General features: G+C 33.0%; 1 protein-coding gene across 1 annotated transcript; it reads left to right on the forward strand.

The window, feature by feature from the left end:
- Window positions 1–7,403: 7,403 nt before the first annotated feature.
- On the forward strand, window positions 7,404–12,887 carry LOC145749884 (podocan-like). Its single transcript, XM_082565766.1, has 8 exons — window positions 7,404–7,602; window positions 8,378–8,521; window positions 8,763–8,905; window positions 9,136–9,338; window positions 9,515–10,526; window positions 10,594–10,843; window positions 11,061–11,288; window positions 11,573–12,887. The coding sequence occupies exons 1-8, from the start codon at window positions 7,576–7,578 to the stop codon at window positions 12,431–12,433; spliced, it is 2,868 nt and encodes a 955-aa protein (XP_082421892.1). The 5' UTR covers window positions 7,404–7,575; the 3' UTR covers window positions 12,434–12,887.
- The last annotated feature ends 534 nt before the right edge of the window (window positions 12,888–13,421 follow it).

Here is a 13,421-nt window from a genome sequence, read left to right on the forward strand (position 1 = left end):
TATTTTGTGCCGGGAATTATTTTAAATATACTTTACCTTTGTTGTGTTTATTAATTTAAATAATTAGGTTAACTGTACTTTAACACTAATTGTTAGGACATATTTGTATGAAGTATCCTTTTGCTAGGCATTTGTTTAAAAGCTTAACCTCAACGTCATCTTAACTAACATTTTTGAATTTAATATTTTTTGATTGGCGCCCAAATCGGATGTCCACTGCGAAAATGTGACAATCTTATCGGCCCCTTTAAAATTTTATTGCTGAGTCAATATGAAATGTCCATTCGATAGCCTGCGTGGCGTCTTCGAAAAAATATACGAAAAATAATTTTTTACTTAATGATGTCCAGTATACTAATACGTTTTGTTTGTTTTTCAATTTAAATCAAATATTGTATCTTTATTAGGATATTTAAAAAATATTGGCAGGAAGTTTATACTGTGTTATTTTTTTCTGTTTCCGTTACATTTTTTAAGTAATCAGTAGATAATGGTAATATAATGGTGTGCGAAGCCAGAACTGTTAATTGTTTAGACCAATGCATGCATTTGCAAACTTTAAGCTTGAATTTCGATAAAAAACGCGATATAGTCAACACTTCTTTTAATTAGGCATATATTTTGGTAATGCAGTGTTGACTGCTAAAAGAAATTCTAGACTAATCCTTACTAAAACACAAGTTGAAGTTGCGGATTGACAAGGGTTGGCGGTTAAGTTTTACCAGTCCGCAGAATTCGGCGAGCCTGAAAACCGCAGGTTAGGCCTAAGGTGGTCGCCTGGAAATCTGCTCAATCTCTATTTAGCCTAAAACAAAGTAACTTTGTAGACTTCTGTAAAAAATCAAAATGACAGCTGAAGTTTTGTTGACATTGCACTGGAGTTTTTTTGAAGTTGATTACTGATGTTTGCTAATACCCATTAGAACGACATTGAGCCTGATATATTAACTATGTTAAGGTACTTTGTTTTATGAAAAATCAATCAACGAGGCTAAGTGAATCTGTTTATTTTAACCAAAGCACACGTTTATATTGTATAAGCAAAGGTTAATTACCCAAGGGAGTTAAGGACTGTAGTAAGTAGTTGAAACTAGCCCTAGTCGCAGTCAGTATGATCAGTAGATCGCAATCACTTTAATTGCATCAGCACCTAGATTTAACAGGCTTAATATTTCACTTAAGCTAGAATAATATTTCACCTACTGTGTTAAGTCTAACGTAACTAAGATATGCTTGTGTCAGTTTTCAGGGCTAACCGAAGTGTAAAAACTGCAAGCGCTGATACAGTTAATTGAAATCTTCCGTTATTTTGTAGATTTAGTTTCTTGAACTTGGTAAGTGATGTTTACTAAGTAAGTTAGTTCAGCAAAGGAATTCGCGTTTAAATTTGCATGAACAAAATCGGGTATTTAAGTACGTTGTCAATTAAAGAATTATTACAAGACTCCCCGTTGCTTTTTAAGTAAAATAATTTTAAAATTCGGTAACATGTATATGACGTCACTAAAAGTTCGAAATTACGTCATGTTTGTTGTGGTTTCGCAGTTTGGAGTTTAGTTTGCCGGAAAACCGCACTGTTAAGTGCAAGTACTTCTTTAAACGCAGAGCATGCGGCATGCACAAAACGCCTTACCAAATTTTCGAGTATTTACAACATTTTAAGCCTTGTACTTTTATATATGACATGACCCAACTAACAAAGGTCATTTGACGATGTTGTGTTGCATAAAGAGCTTGTTATTTGATGGGTGGCCTAACATTTAAAGTCACTTTCGATAATTACACAGGCTTAAAGTGTGGTGTACCAACAAACCTTGTTTTTTACGTTAACACAATCTAATTATACGTTTTAGGATTCGGTTTAAGATTTTAACTATGCATAATAAGCGACATTTAGTCATGCACTAGCGTTAAAAAATGTAAGATTTATAGCTTGTAAAAAACACAGACTTTTCTTAGTTCAATATAACATTTCAGAAAAGGTAAAAAATGGAAGTATTTTTTGTTGTTAATAATTTAGATATTCCGGTTTTGTTTTTTAGTTGATAAGTTTAAGTGTGCTATAACCGCATATCTTAAATAGACTAATACGCCAGTCTATATAAGGGACCACGGCGCCCAATATGTTAAATTTTTAGTTTGTCTACATAGGCGTTTAGATTACACAACCGCAAAGTTGATTTTATCATTATCATTTCCTCATTTAGAAGTTCAGTTATCCTTATTCTATCGCCAAAGAGCTTATAGATGTGAAAGTGTTATTGGCAAAACATGAAATTAGTTTGGATTTTCTTTTTTTGTGGTTTTTAGTTGAAATTTCAAGAAACTGATTTTAAATTCCAGGAATTTTTTAAATACTTTATTTAAATATCATTTAGGCTTTTTAGTAGTTAATACAACTAAAAATTTATTTTAATACAAGCAAAATATACAGGATTAGGACTTTAGCATTATAATCTATAAATAAAGGGTAATAGAACTATATTTGGCAATAATTTAAAAGTATTAATTAAAATAATCAATAGCTGAATAAATAAAATTACCAATATAGTCGGGTGGGTAAAGTTAATATTTAAAACTTAAACAAAAAGTGGCAATTTAAATGATAAAAGGTAAAAGAACTTTAACGGTAAAATTAATATATTTTTTAGTATTTTCAATACTTGGTTTGCAATGTTTTGCTCTGTAGTATAATTTTAAAGTCACCTTGTCAAAAATAATGAAAATTTTGAGGCCGCAGTTTTGCTCTTAAATTTTTATTTTTTACCACAACAGTCACTAACACTTATTTTAAATGTGTTTATTGCTATTTTCGGCAGTTAAGCAGTTCTCAGCACCTGGCGTCTAAACTTACTTTAACCCAGTGTAACTTAGTAAGGCATGTAAGTGTATATACAAAAATTTGCGAATTGCGCAGCCAGACGAATGATTTTTTAGCTTGTTTGTGTAAAATGACTTATAAACTTTATATACTCAGGCCTCTTAATGTTTGTGTATACAGTTAAAATTCTCACGATAAAAATGCTAAAATTGCGGGCTGTTTATTGCTGAAAACTTGATGCGAAAACGCCTATTTAAAGCTTTAAATATTCGACCTTTGCCAAAAAATATTGGGTTGTGTAGTCGTTTTCCGTAAGCTTTATAGGCTGTTTTTTGACATTTTGAAGGCTAACGTTTCACCGCAAAGATTTTGCGTTCCATTGTGTTGAAACGTGCTGTTCGGCAAGCTCCGTAAAAAGCCCAAAACCCTCCCTTTGTTACTTGCAAAGTACATTTAAGCAATCATGATAATGGGGTCTGTTATGTATTATCTTTTAAACCTAGCCAAAGGTTATGCGGTGTTTCATGTATTGGAATTTGCAAAGATGCGTATTGTGGCAGAATGTGGATTATGTTAGCATTTGAGCAAGTGCTGTTTTGACAAAAGTTCAAACCACGTGTAGCAGAGGAAATGTTTCTGCGTGGTTTGCCAAAAACAACATTTTCTTATTTTGATATTTGCCCTTTGTGCTAATAATTAAAGCCAATTAAGTTAAATTAAAGATCTGTTTCTCTAAATACCTTATTCACGTACCTTAGCCAGCTTAAACATCATTTTATTAAAACAGAAATTAAAATTATAAAACATGGAAATTCTTTAAATTATGCAACCAAGCAAACATTTTGCCCAGTCGTGTTTAAACAATTTTCTTGTCGTTGTAATTTACATGTCGTTGTAATTTACAGTCTGACACACTGGGCTTTACAAGCAGGGCAGCGTTTAATGTTTAATCAAATACATCAATGTCAATCTAGTAGCCTTAAAGTGATCTCATGGGATCAAGCTGGCGACCGGGTAAAAGATTTCTAAGTGGCTTTTGAGATGAAAGTTGTGTCTGACCAGAGCCCGGCAAATACTCGGGGTTATTTATGACGTCATATTAAGTTTATCGACAATCAAAGTGAGGGTAATTTATCCGCCACCGTCTCAGTACTGTTGATGTTGTAAACAAAAAGACACGAAGTGCACAGTTTCGCATCATACATTTTTAAAACAGTTACCAGACAATTTTAGGCTTATTACGTAGCCTTAAAAAACTGTTTTGAATACGACATAACCACACGCAGCTGTAATTGTATTCGTTGGGAAACAGCATAAAAATGCCCATGCAAACCACGTGCTTTGTTTGTAGGTAGCGTTTGTTTTACCTCTGCACTATTGTCACTCTGTTGTGCATAAATATTTCCGGTACGTGATTTTGTTTCAAAGCAATCAAGTACCGCCGCGAGTCCAATCTCAAAAGCATATACAAGCCCTATTACCAATTCTGATCGATTTGTTTATGTTTTAATAGCCAAGGAAATCCAAAAGAGAAAACAGCGACATGTGTTTAAGTGGCGTTTAACCTATGTTTGATACATGCTGCGAGCCTGTGGTACAACCGCAGCGGTGTATATAAATTGTTTGCTGACTGATAGCGGTCGGAATTTATGTTGATAGCTTTAACTTTAGAGCTAAGTGGTCTGTCAATTAGCGGTTAAATTATGGCAGGGTTTTATTGATGTGCAGTTTTAAGCTATTTATGTCATAACAAGATAATCTAAATGATTATTTCTTACTTGCACGTAGAAAGAAAAGTGTCTAAAACAGATGTTTTTAAAACTTGCCCAAAGAGTGTTTTATTTTAGGTAAGTAAAATTTTCGTCTGCCAAGGCTACAGCGGTTAATACCATTGTTTATTTTTGTTTACATTGTCTGCCAATCGTACACAAATGTATTGAAGTTATGCGTTTGACGTCAAACTTCCTTTGATTGAAATTGGGTTTGCGACAAAAATGCAGGCACAGCAAATATGAAAATTTGCTTTGTGTGATTTGGGGACCAGGAAATTCGTAATAATTACTCACCGCTTAATAACATGATAGTAAGCTGATTTCAGGATTGTTTACTACAGAATAACAATACTGAGCGGTCTTTAATTAAGCCTATTAAATTCTTTGTTTTCTTGTCTACAATGTATTGTTTGAACAAACATAAGGCCAAAAAAAAGTCATTGCCATGTTGTTTGTGTCTTTAAATAAATTGCAATTTTTTAATGAAAAACCTTATTAAACTCTTGGCCGGGGGTTATTTATCACTTGTGTTTACTTGTATTTTACTATCCTTCAAAAGATGAGAAAGGACTAATACGCATTAGTTAGGCTATCGGCATTATAAGGTAATAAAAACTTTACTACATGATATACAGTTAATATATAGTTAAGATAAAGGCATATTTAGGAAATAAATTGGGTAAAAGTATTAAGACAGGAATTTCAAAGGACCGTAAAAGTAATGTGAAAACTATAAACTACAAGTTATCTATTAATTATTAAAAGTTTGTCAATCAAATTGACCTTTCTGTTTTAAAAGTCATTAAGATTATGGTTGTGAATATTTCTGTGTAAGTGTACTTTGTGGTTGGTACGTGACCGCTTTACATAACTCCCTTTGGAGAATTCTATATAGAATCGAGTGTACAGTGTATTATAATATGACCAATACGTTCCACTTGGTGAATAAACCGGAAATTTAGACCGCAACTTGGCTAGTAGGTTATTGCCTGGTTGGGCTATGGTTTATGTAGAATTTTTATATACAAAGTGTAATTGGATATTGGTTAGCTGTTGGCTATAGAAAACATTATTAAGCGATTTGAAATTATGCAGTTTTCAGGTTACTAGTTTTAATTAAAGCATATGCTTAGATGTTGATGTTTAAATATAACTGCAAGGTAAATTAGTTTACTTTTAGACCTTATTTAAATTTTATTAAATAATAATTGACCATTCCTGTTTTGGTATTGCTGTATTTTTTTCTCGCCTTTAGAAGTGCCTCTAAAATTGTAATTCTACTGTAGGATGATTTTTCCCGAGAAATTTCATTATTTCATGGTCCAGCAAGACCATTGACCCAAGGCATGTCCTAAGTATAATGGCATCACGGTTGATAAGACTTTAATGGAAATTGAAATGGCATTAGCCAAGCCAAGCAAATAGAAAAACAAAACTGTGCAAATACGATCAAAAATAAAAATCTTTAGTAAACAAGAGTTCGTTTCCGCTGTCAAAATGTCTGCCTGTCCGCATGCGTTAACATTTTAAGTATTTAGCCCTTTGTAATTTTATTATTGGGTTTATAGGCTTTTATATTGCCTAAGCTTAGGCCGTGGGAAATCGATATCACTGAAAATCGGTTAAAATGGACATTTAATCGCACATTATTCACTCCTTGTAAATTTGAATGCAGGACAGTTAGGCAGCAATTTGTTTTGGTCTTATTGTTTAAAGTTCGGTTATGTTTCACACGGTACATTAAGTAAGAAGCTATCTTCGCATTGGGAATGGATTGGGGTTACTTTACACCAAAATCTAAAGTAAATATTGTAAACTAAAGTATAAATCGTTAGTAGTGCCGTAGAATGTTAAATCGAGTAAACAACTCGTCCATCCGAAACAAGATCAGTCTTCAAGTTCTTTTTTTTTCAGTTACTTAAAAGAATAGATGCGATAAAAAATATTACATAGAAATGTTAAAAAGGTGAATGTATAACCTTTTGCATCCTTTTCGTAAAAAAAATACCGACTAGATTCAATCATCGCTGTATTAATCACGCCATCGCACAATTAATTCAAGTTGACGAACTTCTTTCGACACTCGAATAATGGCTCGACATTTTCACTCAAAAAAGTGTAATGTGTATATGGCAGGAGAAAGGGCGCCTGCGGTTTTCACGAAAAACGAAAAAGCGCTTTTATTCGTTTTGATAAACCAGGCTAGGCTTAGGTACAACGTGTAAGGGATCAGTTTTAACCAAATTGATTGTAAGACAGATAACGATATCTCAACAAACAATAATTTTATGGATTGCATCGATTTTACACCCGAGTAAGCGATGTGGTTATAGAAAAAGTCAAACTGTTTTTCTTGCTTTAACCTGCTCTCAACAAGCTAGAATACAAAGGCGTTAAAATCAAATTGAATGTTTGCTTTTTCAATTTGCTGCCGAAGTGTAATTTCAGTCGAAAATTTGTATTATATCAGTATTGCTGAGGTAAAATTACAAGGTTAACTTTAGCAGCATATTTCACAAGCGTTTTGGGTAGGTTGTAAGTTTTACAGTTTCAAGAAATTTAAAACACCATCGTGTTATTAAAATTTAGTAAGTTTAACAGGGTTTCGTATAACTGATTTTTGCTTGAAAGTTTAGTATTACATTTAAGTCAGAAGAAATATTTAAATTTTACCAAGTCAGACAAATGGCTAACCATGTTATAAAACTACCAACTTTATACTATTTACTACAAACTGTGTTGCTAGCATTACATAATGTACCGGTAAATTATATTATTAATCAACATTTGTTGTTTTGTTTTACAGATAGTGTCATCATATCTATAAATAGGAAAATAAGTTATTAAATTGTGCTACAGCATTAAAGAACATACATAAAAGAAGAAATTTAATTTGATAAGCATGTGAAATGTGAAAAGGCTTAAACTATTAGGTGAACCCTATATAAAGAATTAAACAAGATTTACCTTTAAGCTACTAGCATGTGCATCACGGATATTTTTATACTGGTAAGTTCATATATGGTCGTACCTTAAGAAATTTTGTCGGCTTAACCTATGTTTTAGGTTAATTAGTTATTTTTAATCGGATTAGGCCAGCTATTTAATTAAACTTAAACACTCCGGCTGAAAGGATAACTTTGAAAATGATTTATTATGTAGCTGTGCCTACAAAATAAACAAACAGCAAATAATTGAATCAGAAATTACGCGAATATGCCTGACGTTTATTTAATAATATTTAATGTTTATAGTTTTGAAATCGGAAATATTTTTTTAACATTTTAGCGTTTTGGATTGACAACTTAAATTCTTAAACTTCATCTGACATTAGAATTCTCTTTTTAACTTTTCAGTGGTCGCGCACGTAACTAGTCAGAAAATATTTTTTATAAATTACAAAGTTGCGTTTATTTCAAAATAAACATACATGCAAACGTTTTTGCCGATCTTCATTCAGTATTTAGGCAACCGCAAAACCTCAAGTAGAAACACGTTGAAATATTAATTCCATTTTTAGCCGATGTGCATTTTGTTTGTGTCTATATAAACGCTTCAACGTGTTCTATTAAATATACTAAATCGAATGAATTACTTAAATTTAACCTATTCAAAATCCCATTCAAATCATTTTAACTATTCGATTCATTCAGATCTTGTTTATTTTATAGGCACCTCTAAATAACGCATAACTTTCCCATTAATTCATAAACCCTAAGTTGGCGTTTTTTTTTAATTGTACATCAACAGAGCAATATATTGAGGGTATTTCTGTTCTTTTAAGATTGTGTTTGCCGTTTTCTTCGACGGTGGTTTAGCAGGATACGACTGCGTTGAAAGATGTTCTTGCTCGATGAAAGATAATGTTTTGATTGCTGACTGCTCTGCTAGAAATTTAACAGAAATACCAATACCTAAAGATCACCAGGTAACTGTATTTTATAGCCTACAAAATTAAGCAGTTTAAACATAAATTTATTGCAAAAGGCTACAAAGGGCGGGAAAGATTTTTTTTTTGCGACCGTACGAACCCAAGCGATTTAATGGTAACCTGGCGAATATATTAAAATTAAATTAAATAGAATTACACAATTTGCTGGCAAATTAACAATCTAAAGGGGTAAATAGTTAGGTTGAATACAATTTTAATGTTATATTTTTTAATACAGGTAAATGTGTTAATTCTAAACCTTAACCAGTTAACAAGAGTTCGATCAGGCGCGTTCGCCTTCTATACTTCACTCACAACGGTCGATTTATCACAAAACAAAATCCAAGTCATTGAGACTGGTGCTTTTCACGGGCTAGGAGGGTAGGAATAGTTTTACATTATATTTTTAATACATTGCTATTTAAAATATGACGTGTTGTTTTTAAAATAGCTTAGAAATCATACCTACAAAGTTGCTGGCCGCGCGAAGTTGTGTTTAAGTATCGGAAAGACCCATTAGCATTGATTGACGTTTAAAAATGATCACTTTTATATAGTTATCCAACCCGCTCGTTTCACAGCAGTTTTTTAATGGTTTAACTTTATTGTAGGTCGAATCTTCTGCATTTGGATTTATCTGAGAATTATTTGAATCAAATACCGAAAAATGAAATTGCCCGCATGTCGCACAGTCTTCATTCCTTATCACTTGCATCAAATGCATTTCCTACTTTTCCTAGTTATCTTAAAGACATGACCGAACTACTGAAGTTTGATATTTCAAATAACATGTTTATAACGTCGCTGCCAGTCGGTAAGTCAAACTACAAACCTCTCTTGATAAGTTATAAAAAGTTTTTTTTAGATATATTAGTTAATGTTTCAAGTAATCTTTTAAAAAGCAGTTTTTAACTGGTTAAAATAGGAATTACATACAATTAATCCTGTCTGGAAAAAAGTAACATCACTGTTAACATCTTGTGCCTTTAGATGGACTACCATCTTCACTTACAAGCTTGAACATAGCCTTTACCTCAATACGACATTTTAGTAAGGCGAATTTTCGTAACGCGACTACCCTTCGCGAACTGGACATGAGCGACAACTCAGCCTCGGGTGCCGTCGACTTCGAAAGCGGGACTTTCGACAACTTGGTCCGGCTGGAACACCTCGATCTTTCTCGATGTTACTGTCGACGTTTGCCGAGCAACAGCTTTGTGAAGTTAAAAAACTTAAGCACTTTGTTGCTCACAGCAAGTCGAATTAACAAGCTGCCTCTGTTCTACGCTGAAAACCCCTATTTTGTTAATATTTCCGATGGTCCGTCGGGCGAGATTCCTCGAAAAACAACTCCGCTCTTACTTGATCAAAACGAGGAGGAAGAAGAACTGTCGAGAAAAAGGAGATCACGCGACCCTCGCGACAGTACTTCGACTGTTACGTCGCATGTGGCGCCCGAACTTGACATTTTCGGTGTTAGTAAAAACATCTGGAGCAACCCAAATTTGCGTACGCTCGACTTGTCCAACAACCGACGACTCTCTATCAGACCTAGCGGCGATATGGGCGGTCTCCTTTTCCCACCTTCGTTATCTAAACTCGAATTGGGTTATACCGCTGTAAGAACGCTTAACGCGGTAACATTTTCTAATTTAGAAAATTTGAACTATTTAGGAATGTGCTATAGCCGTTTAAGCAATATTGCAGAAGACGCTTTTGTTGCGTTGTCACAGTTAAAGGATTTGTGTCTATCTGGAAATTCGTTTAAAAATCCACCAAAACTGCCTGATTCTGTTGAAAACGTAAACATGACAAACACAAAGATAACCAATCTAACTGTGACCTATCTCGGGGGCCTTGGACACCTGTTTGAGGCTGATTGGAGCAAGGGTGATATTGAGAATATTGAGCCTGGTGCATTTACAAATATGAGCAAATTGAGATTTTTGAATTTGTCGACCAATAATTTGCAAAGCATCATGGAAAATACATTTTATATCAAGTAAGTTAAAACACTATATTAATTTTAATAAACAGAATATAACTTTATTTTGTAAACGTTTTTTTAGAAATCCTCAAAACGTTTCGAAATCGTCACTTGAATTATTAGATTTGTCTAGCAACTCAATATCAGAGATACAGGGGAGGGCATTCTCGTCGCACGGTGGACTCAGAGAGTTGTATCTTCAAAATAACAACTTAGAAGAAATTACTGACCAAAACTTTAAGGGTTTAAAATCTTTAACAATTTTAAATCTGGCGCAAAACAAGATTATCGACATAGCACCAAAAGCGTTAATGGATTTTATAAATTTAGAGGTAAAAATACTTCAGAGTTTATCTAAGTTTGGGATAAAAAAAATTTTTTTATAGATATGTTGTTGTCATTGATTTAGATTTGTAATATTTAATTATACTGTTTTGTACTCTACAATTTCAATGTAAAGTTATTGCTTGATATAGGTGCCAACCATTCATTATTATATGCTGCTGTTGGACTGTCTAATAGTTAATCTTAAATTTTGTTATTTTTTAGGAACTAGTTCTTCAACAAAACGAGCTTGAAGTCATATTTCCAAATCAATTCTCCGCCTCCGTAAAACTTCAAACTCTGAACATTAATGACAATGCTCTTGTTGATTTTCAAACCCAAAACTTTCCGTCTTTAACTTTACTTGAAATAAAAAACAATAAATTAACCTCTTTTCCAGTACTAAAAGCACCATTGCTTACTCACGTACATGCTGCAGATAATACCGTTGAGGTAAAAAATAATCACTTTTAAATTGTATTTTTATAAGTTTAAGCATCATCTTGTTACTAATTTTAAAACAGTTTTGAATTTTTGTTAATTTATATTATGTTTTTGTACAAGCGTCTCTATATTAGTTTAGATATTACTAATATAGGTATTTTTGACTGCGTAACAGCATTAGAAATAATTGTTGATAATTTGTGTTTATAATTTATATTTTATTTTTGATTAGAAATATATAAAATATTCAAAAAAGTTAATTTTGTTTAACTTTAAAAATTTTGTATTTGCAGAGGTTAACAGCAAAAGATCTTCACGGTTTACCCGACTTGATGTATCTCGATCTTTCTGAAAACAACGGCCTGTTTAACTTTAGTTTTAACGTATTCAAAGAAACACCCCACCTAGCTTATCTTGATCTTGGTAGTAACCACCTAGACAAATTTGTCGATTTTGTGATGCCATCGCTCAAGACTCTTCTTATATCATCTAACAGTATAGAAGAAGTAAACGAGCCTATATCGCGTAACCTACCAGTTATTCAGCAAATTGACTTATCATTAAACAATATAAAAACAATAAACCCAGTGGTTTTCAATTCTTCCAAAACGCTGTATTCAATTAATTTGGCTGGTAACAATTTTAACTGCAACTGTGAACTAGTCGCGTTGGTCGACTGGATGCTTGAGCACATGCACAACGAGGACATCGATATAGTCGAAGCCGAAGCGTACATGTGCGAAACCCCTGATGTGTATTATCTTCATCTTTTGTTACACGTGGTGCCCACACTCAATTGTAAGCCAGTGGTACCCGCTACAGCGAGTATCGCTTTGGATGTCATATTAGTGCTTTTAACTTGTGTGGTTGTGCTTGCTAGTATAGGAATAGCTTGCTACTGCCGACGTCGTCCGCCTAGGCATAACGTGTCATCTGCTTCTTCGCTAACAGACGACACGAACTCTGAGCATAACTCCCCTTTGCATTGCTGTAGTTATATTTGCACCCATCTTTGCGCTTCAAATGTTTACAACTTTCACCGCGCGAGGCCGCATCGAGACCGGGTCATGTCTGACGACGAACGCCGCGATTTAATGATCGGTTCGCCGCTGACTTCACCCAGCGACCCCGACCCTCCGGAGTTAATGTTATAGCTAAAATAAATATATATAGTATTGCCAAAATGTTCTACCTCTTTGTATAATGTTATTGCCACAATCTATCTATTCTAGAGTTCCGTAACATTTTTTATATTATTTTGTCGTTAAACTATTACACCACTGTGTGCACTGTGGTAGCCTAGGCTAAACTATTTTATTTTGTATATTCGGATTTTATATTTTTGCGTATTAATCGTGATTTTTTATTTTATAGCTTTGAAAGCTTTTATTCTTAACACAATTTATTTATGTGATTTCTTCAAGTTTAGAGTTCCTAATGCCTATTTTTTGTAAATTAAAATACCATATTTGTTTTGTAATACCAAACAACAATTTTTTTTAACGTGGTCTTTAAACTTTAAAATTCATTTAGCACATTCTTAATTTATGTACTACAATTTCTGAATATGCACAAATTAAAATAAAAAGGACATTGTTGGTTATAGTTTGTCGAGCATTTTGAATAAATATTAATTTCTAAAGGATCTGTAGCAAATTGGAGTGCGGTTTTTAATTAATTACATGGAACATTTACATACTATGTACAATTAGGTTAGGCAAACAAAATGCTAGAATTACACTTTTTTGTGTTTAACTATTTAAAAAAATCGACTTTTATTATAAGATTTCTATGTAGCTAAACGCATGACTAGTCGAACAGCTTTGTTATTATTATTTCTGTCAGGTATTTTGTTGAAACGTGTTTTGCTTACAGTTAAACGTAAAAGTGCTGTAGTTTATTTACATATAAATTGCTAAAAATGTTTTAAATAGAACATTAAGTATATATAGTTTTAAGATTAAGTATCTGAAGTTATATGATAGTTGTTTAATGAACGTTACTAACTTCTGCCGAGCCAAAAATCAATGATATAGGTTATGTATCAGACTCGTTCTTATTATTAAATACAGCCAAAGGCGACTTAAGACTGGGTTTAAAAAAAATGTTAGCAAAAGTTCAGCCTTTAATGGGTTTGTTTTT

Source organism: Corella eumyota, chromosome 4 (assembly GCF_963082875.1).
Source record: "Corella eumyota chromosome 4, kaCorEumy4.1, whole genome shotgun sequence".
Taxonomy (NCBI): Eukaryota; Metazoa; Chordata; class Ascidiacea; order Phlebobranchia; family Corellidae; genus Corella; species Corella eumyota.